Genomic DNA, 13,172 nt, shown 5'->3' on the forward strand with positions numbered 1-13,172 from the left:
ACGCTTGCGTTTTTAGACAGAAGTCACCCTAGAAACGAATAAAGGGAGTTTAACCCATTTCTGGACATTCAAAATTCTGCCCGAGCCTGACTCCAGAAATGGAGCAGAGCTCTCTGTTGCCAGCACAGCTTTTCTGGTTATATCTGAATGCTTTCACTAGTTCTCACAGTGATACATATTTCTACATGTATACCAAAAGGAAATGATTGGCATCTGCCATAAGATCTATATTTTTGCCCAAGATTCAGCAGGCAAGCCATGGAAAAACTGTAAATCATTTTGCACAGGCTAATATCTCAACTCTTTGACAGAGAAAGTTGTTATATCTTAAAAGGTGACAGAACTCCCATCAGAAGGGAACCTTATCTTGTGCCAAAGAAATGTAACATTTACTAAAATCTCCATTAACCTCATGGAAGTCCACTAACCTGGTGTTCCAAGATCATAAAAACAAAACTGATGATTGTCACAGCAAGAATTTGAACATAGTATCAATTGTGTTAGACATCTGGTAGACAGTACTTAGTGATAAAAGTACAGTGACCTGAAAGAAGCTAGCAAAACTTCAGACAGTGTACATGCTTTGGGTAACTCTGATGTAAAAAGAGTTCACAGATTATCCATCACACAGCAGTAGCTGATAATTCACCAGAAAGATTGAGAATTACAGTGACATATATATGCCTTATCAACGTGATTGAATGATTATTTTCAATTAAGTTACAGAGTCTTCTGTGCCTTAGAATAAAAACAAGCATTATATCAGCCTTGTCAGTAACTTGTTATTGTTTTATTGTTTATATAATAATTGTTTTACAATGCCTACTCTAAAATAGTCTTCTGTGATTCACTTATTTTATAGTAATTACAATAACTTAATAATGTAACTTCCCTTCATTGTTCAGTGACCAGGTATTCTTGTACTTATAAATTAATCTGAAAAAAAGAGAAACAATAAAAAAGCAACTCCTTGAATGCAACACTTAGGAGATGTGTACCTATTGGAATACCAAAAATGCAAGTATTTTGAAAAAATACTAGAGTTTGATGAGCAGTCTTTTACTCCACTGTAAACTGTAAAGGCACAAAGCTTGAAAGTTTATTGCAGGATCTTGAATAAATACAAGAATTAAAAATCTTTCTTAAAGGAAATATTAGAATTATGTTTGAAGTGAATTAAAAATAGTGTCATTTTATTCACATTTTGCTTTTTGAAGTGAAAAGTCAGTTACACTACAATGCTAAACACTACATTAATGAACCAGAAATAATGAATCAAACAAAACCTTACATTTCCTTTCGACATTCATGGACAAAATATTTTGACATTTGAAAAGTAAGACTTATTTTGCTCTGAAATGGGAATCCACTGAAAAAACTTATTGATTAGGGACGGTAGGATCATCCACACAATTTAATGAATTTTGATGAAACAGAGGTTAAGGAATTTTTGACCAGCACTACTGCCAAAGTATGAAGGCCTGAATTGCATCTCAGTCCCAGCTTAGACTTTGTAAATCAGGCAGCTGGACCAAATCTTTCAAAGTTCCTCGTAAACTATTTGTATTGAAACAGTAAAAGAAAGATTTAGCTAGTTTTCCAGAAAAAGTCCCAAACAACACAACAAAACAACAAAAAAACCCACCCCATCAGTATTCAGGTTATAGTCAAAGAAAACAATGATTGATATCAAGGAGGCAAAAGTTCCTTAATCTTTATGTATATTTTGTTGTAACAAGGTCATACTACTAGAAGATAAGCCCCATACACCCACACTTCCCCCTGCCCCCCAAATTCTCTCAAGGTACCTAAATTAACAAGTTTATCTTTTTTCCTTTAATAATAGGACTGAATTGAAATATATGGAAGTTCAATTTAGATAGAATAGCTCTTCCTGCATTTGCTTGCCTTACATATGTGTATGATAAACATATTTTATATCTGTCTGAATCAAAGTCTGAATTATTATCATTCTGGGATAAAAAGAGAGGTTTAGAATGCATTTATATTTACTAAAAAATCCAACAAAAGAAAACACCACACTGAAAAACCCTATACCATATCCTTTGCAACAGTGGCTCATGGCTGGGCAGAAGTTACAGAGACAATGCTCATGTGGCAATGTTCACCTCACCAAGGAACAAAGCTATCATCAGTCTCTCTCTGCAGGTACAAATAGTCCAAAGAAGAATTGTTATAATGTGGTTTGGCTGGCTGAGCTTTCTTTTGTATACTTAATGTAAACAGATTGACAGCCCTGAAGATTGACAATTACCTTATTAGCTGGCACAACCTGGCTCATAAAGATGGTTTTCACCAAAAGAGTAAGAAGTGTTCACTTTCCTGTCCAAAAAAGCAGCTTATTAATGCAAATTTTACCCTAGGTAAAAAACAGCCAACCAAAAGTTTATTTCAAAGAGGTCTATCAGCAGCTAAGTATTTTCATATCAACACTAGAATAAAAATTGACCCAAAAACTTCAAAGTATTTCTTTATCACCCAGACCCAGTAAATTATTTCCCATGTTTATTAGAGTGGGCACCTCTCATGAAGCTGCTTCTTTACCATCAACACAGCTACCCTGTTTCTATAAATAACAAAGCCTGATGATTATCACTTACTCTTTTTATGAGTCACATTTAAAGGGAACCCTGAGGTGCTTCTCAGGGAGCCTCTTTGAATCATGAATCAGAAAGGAAAGAAGGCAGGCTCCGATTATCACCATACCTAGACTCTAGATGCCTAGAAGTATTGTTGCCTGTTTATAGCTTCAAGCTGTAAGGCAGTTTCATATAATGGAAGTCAATGGTCATAGAAGAGCATCTCATCTTCATAGGTATTTGTAAAGTTAAGAGAACTTGATAATGGAAAACCTCCATACACACACACACACATACACAAAACAGAAGAGGGCAACCCCCCCTTACTTCAAAATTAACTGAAAATTCATAGTCTGAACAAAAAGGAGGAATAAGAGCCATCAGGCTCCCCAGGGCACAAGCCCAGGCTGGTCAGACATCAGCAAGCCCTGACAGACATGAGGACAGTTTCTACCTCATTTGTTGCTGCTGCACAGCACACCCTCAAGAGCCTCACAAGCCACGGATTTTAAGCTATTACTTTATTTCTCATTAACAGCTTCCAGGTCTCGCCCATGTTTTATTCATTTTCCAGCCAGGGCTACAGTAAGGCTTTTACTCACCTCAGCAGGACCACAAGAAGTTTCCTTCCTTATGGACAGAGAGAAAACAGAATGCTTTCAGACCTGATGGAGATGGAGACAAGCAGCAATTAGCTGACAACAGGCCGACACGTTCTTCACCGCTCTTGCATAAAACATTGAGCTGTGCTCCTCTGGCCCACCTCAGCTTTCTAAATTTATTTATTTATTTTCAGGGTAACCATTTAGTAGCCTGGCAAACTGCTGTTTTGCAAAGGTGAATTTTCTTCATTTTTTTTCTTCAGGTTATGAAAGAAATAGATAAAGTTCTGGAAAGTCCTTTACCTTCTTTTGACAATCCTTCAGCTCCCCTTTGCTTGCAAGTACTTCTCTCTTCCTGCGAAAGACTTGGTTATATCATCTATTTCAGCCCAAATTTCTCTGGGCCTTTCTGCTTCCAAAGCAAAGAAATCCTGCTTTACTCCTTCACCCTTGAACAGAAGGGCTCTCCAGATAAATGTAATTAACCCATTTATCTAGCTCATTGCTTCTCATTAGCCCTGAGTGCCTTCATCTGGCCTCCCAGGTCCCACAACCATTTTTGTGGATGCCACTGCATCACACTTCACTTTGAGCATCTGTTTTCTCCTTCCATAGAAGAGTTCTGTGATCTTCTCCTACTTCCTTGTCTAGAGATAATTCTTCCTGATCTCTTTTCTTCCATTTTATAGCCATTTTCCCAGTCACTTCTATAGAGAGGTGAGGGACACCACCTCTTGGAAGTGTCTGCTTCCCAGAAAGTCTTGGTCTTGCTATGGTCTGCCTCAAAGTTACAAGCCCCAGAAGCCAGTTGGGGTTGAAGGCAGTAACTTGTAGAGTACCACTAGCACCCTAAATCACTTATAATCACTAAAATACTTTAATCTTAGCAAACAAAGAGTAACATAAAGATTTAGAAAAATAAAAAATGAATTTTTCTGCCTTTCTTACCACAGCTGACTGGATTCCTTCTTACACTGATATTCTGAAACTTGTTGAAATCTGTAACTTTATTTGCCTTAAATAATTTTGGATATTAGCTAGTCATTGTTGTGATGTACATGCAAAGCTAGAGAAGATTAAGATAAAAGTGAGCAAATGTAGTAGAAAGCCTAGTCCTGTTTCAGAAACTAAGTATTTCCTGTCCTATCAGAGTCCTGAGTGTACCAGCAGGCTTGATGGTCTGCCATGAACATATACACAGGCATACCAACAAGCCTAAATCATGAGGTCTTACACCTAGCTTTAAACTATTGTGATGATTTGCATACAAATATCTTACAAGTACTGGAAAAAGTAATTTTCTATTTGTGTCTGCAATAAATACTTCTTCCACTTCTTTTTAACAGGAACTCATGTGAAAGACTGACCACTATCAGAAGATGGAGTGTTTTCCTGAGACATCAAGTTCTTTTGTCAGCACATTGCCCAGTTGACAGTCAATGATCAAAGATTTGCAAATCTAGTGTCACATTTAATACCTATATATTTTAATTGTCATTTACATTGCAAATGTCACTAATGAAGCCTTTAGGAATGCTTCATTGTGAAGAGTAGAAGGTTTAGGTATCCTCTTCAGTCAACCTAAGAACAGTGCATCTATTTCACCTGCATGTAGATATATACATACATTCTTTGTTTCACTTCTTACACCAATGAATCATTTAATATTAGTCCTATGCATACTGAAGAATCTTCCCTTTTTAAATTCTCTCTCATTAAATTAACCATTTTCTTTTCATACTATGTTCTATGTACTCTAAGATTTTCCCTTCACCATCAATACTTTCAACCTGAGAATAGTTTTAAATTATTAGAGGCCATGCTAAAAAAACCCAAACCAAGATAAATAGAAAGGCAATCTCTGCTATGAGAACTGTTAACTCAGTATAATGGCTGCTCTGCTGTATTCTGTTACAGTGAGAATTTATATATACCAACCAACTGATCTGATTTACTTTATATGTCTATTCAGAACTGTATGTAATTCTAAAGGCATGGATTCATCTATCCCTCTTTACATAAAAAAGTGTGTTGTGACCAACTTGCCATCACAGACTGACACATGTAAAATTGCATACATTATTAAGTAATAGCTTATGTATAATTTTATTTGTTTTCAGAGTTACAATGTTCATGATATAATCATAGAGAACACATTATATATTGTTCTTAAACACATTTTCGCCACAAAAAGTTGAGAGCATTGGTAGAAAATCCTATGTCAAGTTATGTGAAAATATTTATCACCTGTAACCATAATTTCATAAAACCAATATACACTTTACGTAATATTATATCAGCAAATTCCTTCTTTTTGCAAATAACCTTTGCTCTGTACTTACACATATTTGTAGTTCAGTGCATCAAATGCTTCTGTGTGTGTGTGTGTGTGTGTTTGCAATGCACAGGAAAAATACTAGTTTACTCCTATGGTAACTGTAAATGTCAACACCACTGGACCCAAGAATGGTGAATTACAAGATCTTAATTTTAGCGAATAATCACCTTCATATTTTTCTACCTAATGCTGAACAAAACATTAATTGGTATTTACCTCCTAATGTTTACAGAACATAGACTGTATATTTCAAAGACATAATCCTTACCAACTATATACTGACTTTTATTTTAGTGTCTATTATATAAATTAGGACTCTGTTGAATTCTTATACTGAGGAACAAATAAATGATATTAACTTTATTTAAATACATGCACAGTACCGTGCACTACAGCATGATGAAGTATTATTTTTAAAATGGATGAATGAATCAATATAAAAATAGATTTAATAAATAATTAACATTTTGAAGTCTGGATAAAAATGGGAAATCATGCATTTCAAGCAAAGTTTTACTTTTTTCTTGTTTTTTTATGAAATCTCTGAGAACTTAAGACATGCAGAGCTGAGAAGCAGCTCACTCTGAACAAAGAACAATGTTAAGACTGCACAAAAAGTTTTGAGATTGTTAATATGCAAGACTAAAAAACTTGCCATTCTTGGACTTCCCTTCAACATTAGACAGTGCTGTGCAAACCTCAGACAAACCCCTGTATTGTGTTTTCTAAGCTCTTAGGAAGTCTCTCAGAGAGCTAAGAAAGTTAAAACCTGAGCAACTGCCTCACCAAAATTTATGACAAGAAATTTTGGATTCCAGATAGCAGACTACAAAAGGGTAATAGACAACAGTTCATCATTTCCTTCAGAGATTAACTGAGGGGATGAGTAATTATGGATGGCATAAATTTATAAATAATTATGACAAAAAATATAAGTTTAAGTTTCCTTTAGAGTTCATATCTATGTTTCAATAATTAGCATATGTTACTATGTCAATCAACTCATGGAACAAATGAAAAGTGAGTATTTACTTGAAATTAATTTAATGTTTTTCCCTAACCCCATTTGTCTGGACATTGACAATGCAATCAAAAGAACTGTAAATTTTCAGAAGTGAGTCTACTCCAGCGAGTTTGATTAATTATGCATTAACCCATTTCTCTGAAGCATCCTTCACTAAATCTTTGGTGGGAAATGCACTTTAATTAGGCATGAGCTTTGGTTATTTGTGTGCATATGCACTATGCTGTTGGTCAATGTGCAGAATGATTTAAAGTTTACCACGTTACAGAGATGTATTGCTCATGAAAATAATTCTAGGGTTTCAACAAACACTGATGGCTAGTTTGCAAGTATTATTATCTTCACTCAGCATGATCTTCTTAGTCTCCATTTTTGCTCCAACTTTCATCAACTTGTAATCTGAACAAAAACCTACACAAGAACAACCATGATCATTTAAATACTGTGCATATTGTTAGATGTTTTCAGCAGGTACAGTTACTCATGTACATAGGAGTTATCAGAATAAGTTACTAGATTTTAATACTTAGTTGAATAAAAATATTCTCAGGGTAGAAAGAAATGATAAACTAAAAATACAGGTGAATGAGACCTGCAATGATTTTACTCTGAAACAGGTCAGATTGACTATTCAATCAAAGATATTTGATTGAGGAGATAGTATTGAACTTTTGGCATATGTTAATTGCAGTAGAAAAAGCTGAAGAGGAAAAGAGAGAAAATCAAATTACCCACGACATTCTTTTCCCATATTCCATGGCAGAATTAGACCATAGATTAGTACATGGTAACGCATGCAACAAAAAATATGCTGTTTCACTGTATGTAAACATCTGCTTTCACCATGCAAAATGCCTACAAAACTGTGACAACATCTTTTTCTAGTAGCATAGTTTTACATCAGCTCAGCTACAGAACGGTTAAACCAAAATCCAAGATTTTGCAAATAGAAGATATTCTAAAATTCTTGAAAGATTTCCAGCATAAATATTCCAAAGCCCAACAAAGCTAATTGTGTTTTTTTTGTTTTGTTTTTTTTTTAACTAAACTACATAGGCTTATTCCTTGCTGTGGTTCCTTGTTCTTTTGATGATAGAAGAGAAAAGACCGGTTTTTGGAGGTGGTCCCATCAGCATGGGGGCTTGGTTCTTGTGAGTGATTTTTATCTGGGGAAGAAAGAAGAAAAACAGAGTTATCCCTTGAGCTAGTTCAGTTCCAACTATCTGAGATGCTTGATTTATCTTTATATATGACTTCCAGATCTGCATCATTTAATCTAAGATGAAAGAAAAATACCTGTGTTTTTTTATGCATGATGTTCCATATGCAGTAGACCAATCTATATGTAATTGTTTTTCCACAAATAATATAAATTAAACACAAAAAAAATTAAAAAATCACATGCAATAAAACACATGCCAATATTCAATCTTCATTTTTGAGTGTGGGATTTATTGCTTGCTGTTGAGGAAGAATTTAAAAGTTGGAAAGAACATACATGCTGACAGACCAAGCTGTTGCCTATTATTAAGATATAAGCTATGTCTTTACATGCTTTATTTATACATCTAATCAAGCTGTACTCTTTTACCATAGGACAGCACTTAATTTCAAAACAGCCATGTTGAACAAAAGTGTAAAGTTAATACACAAGAAAAGGTCCAAAAAGATGAACTGGCATTCTAATTTGCTAATTAATTGTTAATAGAATAGACTCAAATATTGAAAAGACTATTTAAAACACTTTGTAATACTGCTCTAAAGCCACCCGTTTTGATTTCTTTGATATAGAACTACGAATCACCTTAAATGAGACAACCTTAAAGTAGATTATGTCTGCAATTTTCTCTAATTCAAGTCTAAATTAGAGAAGACATTTTATGAATGTATGCTATGCTCAAAGCTAATTGAAAGCAATTATCAAAGTGGCATTTTGTCTGTGACTTTAAGATACATTGTAAGATAATAAATGATTCTCATTATGTAATAAAAAGGTCACATCTTGCCTTTGGGCTAGTGACGTTAGGAGTTTTTCAAAAGCAATCCGAGACATTTTCTTTAGTGAACTACGACTAATACAAGAACCATCACTTATTAAATATCAGTTGTCACCTGCATAGTACCCACATCAGAGATGGGTATTTCTTTCAAAAAGAAACACCACCTCATTAAAACTGGAAAAATATATCTCTTAAAGTGCATACCTGACATTTTCAAGTTAAAATGAATATCCTTCACTTGTCATTCACTAATAGTAAATGAAACAAAAAATGTATGTCACGTGGAGAGGCTCATTAAAATATAGATCAGGACATTTCTTGGGGTGAAAATTTACTTTACAATGTAAGAAGACAGAAACATAAAATCTCCACAGAGTGTGTGTCTTGGTTTAACTCTATTAGAGCCTTTATTTTATTCTCTAAATGCTCATTTTCATGCCACCTCAGTTCATTAACTTCAAATTTCATGTGGGACCTCTTTTTGTCAACACTCTTCGTTACTATCGAATATAGCATATGGGGGGGCTCTTGGCAAGGAAGATTACTTTCACATGGATAATAACTGGCTTTCAAAGACTGGCACCAGTATATTTTCTCACAATAAATTCAGCTTCAGGCATCACTTTGGAAGCCAAATCTGTAGTTGGGGTAAACTGGCATTATTCCATTGATGTCAGTACCAGCTGATGATCCGGTCCTGGAAAATTGTCTGTTTTTGTAACTTTCACATGCTTCATAGGACATATTTTGGGGATCAGGAGCAGTGATGATATCAACCTGATCAGGAGGATCATGACATGAAGTAACCTTCAGCTAGTGTGAGTGAATTTTTTAAGTCATAAGGGGTTTGGATTATTGCAAGATTTGGCCATGATGTGGCAGTAGGAATGTCTTTAAGTTTCCTTTCTGAGGTAAAATATAGTAATTCTATCTTAAAGTGAATAAAAGAGCAAAGCTCAAAAGATGGCTTTAGTATGAAGAGGTGAGGTAATCCTGAGACCCTGTACAGATTGTGTGTTGGGTTGGGGCTGTTCAGTGCTGCTCAGGACGAATGCAATTACATTCTGAGTAAATGTTTATCATTTGAAATGTTCTTTCTTGGCTTGAGCCATCTGTTTCAGAGACCACGACCTCTTCAGTATGTTGCCTCCCATCAGCTGAGATCAGCTAAGATGCCTGAACATGATTAACCACTACCATGCATGGGGATGAGTCCCATATGCCTTTCTCCAAGACATATTTTCAACTGTTATAAATAGGCACAATTTCAACGGTGGAAAATATATTTTACATTCTGAAAACGTTACAATAAAGTATAAATTTGAAGTATATTTTTTACTTAGTCATGGCAGTGTCTGTTAACATTGCATTGGTTAACAGTGATAACTCATCAATTCCTTACTTTCCTAACCTAAAAAAAAAAAAAAAAATTAAATCAATTGAAAAATCTTATTTTTGGCTGATGAAAAGAGATGAGTATGTTTCTGAACCATTGCAGTATTTTGGCTGAAGAAGGCTGATTTTATCTTTCTCAAGACTCAGGCAGCTCATTTCTGCCCTGGTCTCTCACTTCTGCTTCTGCTCTCCTACTGGCAGCACTGCCAGAGTTGGAGCTGGGAGTTTGGGTGACAAGCAACAGTGCACACTTCGAGATGGGAATAAGCACTGAGGATCTCAGACAAAGAAATAGTGTTGTAGGTCAGAGTAGGGCTGAACATTGAAAGTGCTCTATGGGAGGACAAAAAGAGAGGGAGAGAGCAAGAGAGAGAAAGAGAGGAGCAACTGGGACTTTGTTAAGTTAAAAATTCCTATTACAGCTCTATAGAGATTTCGTGTGTGCGCACAGGGAGTGTCTAAAGACTGACATTTACCATTCAGTTTCTCTTCCATTCAGCAATCATCTTCATGTCTTTTTTAGTAGAAACACAATTGTAAAAGTTTTAAATAAGACCCTTATTTTAAATTTTTAATGTTTCCTAGATCTACCTGTGAATCACATACACACACGCACATGAGAAAAAGAGATTGCACAGGCAAAAATCCAGAAAGCTAAAATCCTAACCTAATGTATTTTTAAGAATTGATGAAAGACACTCACAGAAATTACTATGTAGTTCTGGAAAACAATTTTTGAGATCACTTAGTTTATTGAAAATATGTAATAACTTGAGGGTAACACAGAAAACATTTTACACATAAATTTAGTGCCTATATTGCTGGTGGAAGAAAAACAAAAGAAACAAAAAATCAAACAAAAACCACCAAAAAAAATCCCAACCAACCAAATAAAAAAAATAAAAAAATCCCCAAAACAAAAATCCCCCTCCCCTAAGCCAATATAAAGAAAAAAAACCAAGCCAAAACAAAAAAAAAACAAAAACCCACAAACAAAACAAACAACCAAACCCCAACCAACTAAAAACAATACAAAAATTATTTTATGTACTTGGCATAAATTTATATTTAAAAATAGATAAAATCAGGAAACAACAGAATTCCACTTTGGGGGTAAGTACATAGCCACCTGAACTACTAAGATACCAGGGATTTTGTTGTAAGCCTGATCCCCAACATTCTAGGCTAAACTTAAGGTGATGACACCAATGACACTTATTCACTAATTGAAGCCAAGATTTTATCCCATGGGAGTTTTTATATCCAGTAAATATTTATCTAGCAGAAAAACACTGCATTTGCAATTTTGAAATCACCTTTCCAGTATTAGAAAGCATCTCCAGTGACTGTATTCGTGGCAAGGAATACTAGGTCAAATTGAAAGAGAGTAATTCTTGAAGGAAGAGATGATTATATCTCACTGTATGTCAACAGAAAATTTTTTGATAAAGAAGAACCCTGAATTTTTGAATCTAAAAATACATAAAAATGCGTACACCAGGCATTTATTAATTTTAGGAGCAGGTCAGAGTTTCAAAATTTCTGGAAGCCACATTAATACAATGTATCTACTAAATGAAATGCAGTGAGCATCATTAATTTTAGCATGATAACAGTATCTTTTAGGTCAGTCAGTTTTGCTTTCATGTTCCTTTTTCTGCAGTATGTGCTGGTCACCTCCCTGATCCTGACTTCACAGAATGCCTAAACATTTACTATTTTCTATTTCAGAAGACATGCTGCTATAAATACAGGTTCTAAAGTACTGTGCTAACTGACAATAGAAAACTGGAAACAGAGCTAATCAGCTCTGCTTGTATTTCAATTAAGGTTAAAGAACATATCACTGTATTTTAAAGACAGAGGGGAAAAAGCTGCCATAAAAAAACATTAGACTTATCCAGCTGGACAGTTTAGTTTGTGGTCACTTCTTTACATGTTCTCAGCAGGGTTTAGATGTTGGCTGTTTTGAGGGTATGAGGGTTTTCTCACAGTCTAGATGCCCAAATGCTGCTCCTCTTACAGGAAATGGAGGGATGCAACACCTCTGTATCACAGGAATGCCAAATGCTTCCATCTTCCTGAGGTGATCAAGAGTGTATGGGGTATCACGTTATGAATCAGAGTGACAGAATGTAGGCACTGCTGAGCAAAATTAACCTGTGACTTGCATCATGTGGCATTTTGGGCAAAATCTCTTAGATCTAGACTAGTTGTTTTAAAAGCATTATGCAACACATCTTAAACAAAGTTCTAAACAATATTATTGTGCAAAGCGCAATCAAATCTAATCAGTTTGGCATTAATTAAGCTCTAATAATATACTCTAGTCTCTCTCCTAAGTAGTGTGATCCGTTTCCCCTTCACACAGGTAGATTGGAAAACGTTACGGTGTCATCATAATTTTTAAACATACTGAGAAAATGACAGAGCTGCAAAATTAAAATAAATGATTAATGGCATTTTTTTCATGTTTTGTACTAATAGGTATCACTGAGGTTTTAAATTAATAGAGCTGTCAGCTCAGGGTTGTTACAGATCCAGTGCAGAACTAAAATGGAAATTATGTATTCCACAGATACCTAAAGATGACACTTTGGAATATTTTAAATTTTAATTAGTAGGTGCAATTGTTTTTCCCCCTCCTCCCTAAAACCACTGCAAATTAATTGGCAATTAGTCACAACTAATTCTTTTCTTAACAATCTGAACTGGAAAGAAGAGTGCACTACATGTTAGAGTATTTGTCTGGGGTGCAGAAAGCACACATGCAGTAAATTGCTTTGTCAATTACAAAAACTACTGTTATGAAATTAAGAAAAAAATATGCATACATAAACAAAAATCATTAAAGTGCAGTGTACCTGTGACCACAAAAAATAATGCCCAGCTGCAAAATAAGATGTTAAAAATTCAATAAATCAATCTGGCCTTGGAACAGAAATACATGCACACTGCTGCTCAAAAGGGAAAAAAAGTGCAGAATTTTCATGTAACATCAGAAGTCTTATCTAGTGAGTGATTTCAGTTTTGGGTTAACTATGCAGTAATTGGCTAACATTCTATTGAAATTAGCCACCATATCTAGGACCCAGTTCCTATTTGCTCTAAAGTGGCAGATGCAGTAGTTTAAATTCTCTCATTGCAAACAACTGATAAGAAAATACTCCTACAGCCAGAGGCATGGAAAGAAGATACTTTCCAGAGTCTAGA

The 13,172-nt window shown here is 34.9% G+C and overlaps 1 protein-coding gene and 1 long non-coding RNA gene across 7 annotated transcripts in view; both read right to left on the reverse strand.

The window, feature by feature from the left end:
* Positions 1-632: 632 nt before the first annotated feature.
* Positions 633-4,843, reverse strand: LOC117243865. Its single transcript, XR_004495795.1, has 3 exons — positions 3,203-4,843; positions 2,276-2,343; positions 633-936 (listed from the first exon to the last, which is right to left on the reverse strand). It is a non-coding gene; the product is annotated as an uncharacterized LOC117243865 (long non-coding RNA).
* A 434-nt stretch (positions 4,844-5,277) lies between these two features.
* The window catches only part of DGKB (diacylglycerol kinase beta), a 331,618-nt gene continuing 323,723 nt past the window's right edge, over positions 5,278-13,172 (reverse strand). For all 6 annotated transcript variants that reach the window (XM_015619344.2, XM_019005780.1, XM_015619347.1 and 3 more), the window contains one exon: positions 5,278-7,730. In XM_015619344.2, coding sequence (XP_015474830.1) covers positions 7,623-7,730 — 108 coding nt within the window. In that variant the 3' untranslated portion in view covers positions 5,278-7,622. The remainder of the gene's footprint in view (positions 7,731-13,172) is intronic.

The sequence above is a fragment of the Parus major genome, chromosome 2 (assembly GCF_001522545.3).
Source record: "Parus major isolate Abel chromosome 2, Parus_major1.1, whole genome shotgun sequence".
Taxonomy (NCBI): domain Eukaryota; kingdom Metazoa; phylum Chordata; class Aves; order Passeriformes; family Paridae; genus Parus; species Parus major.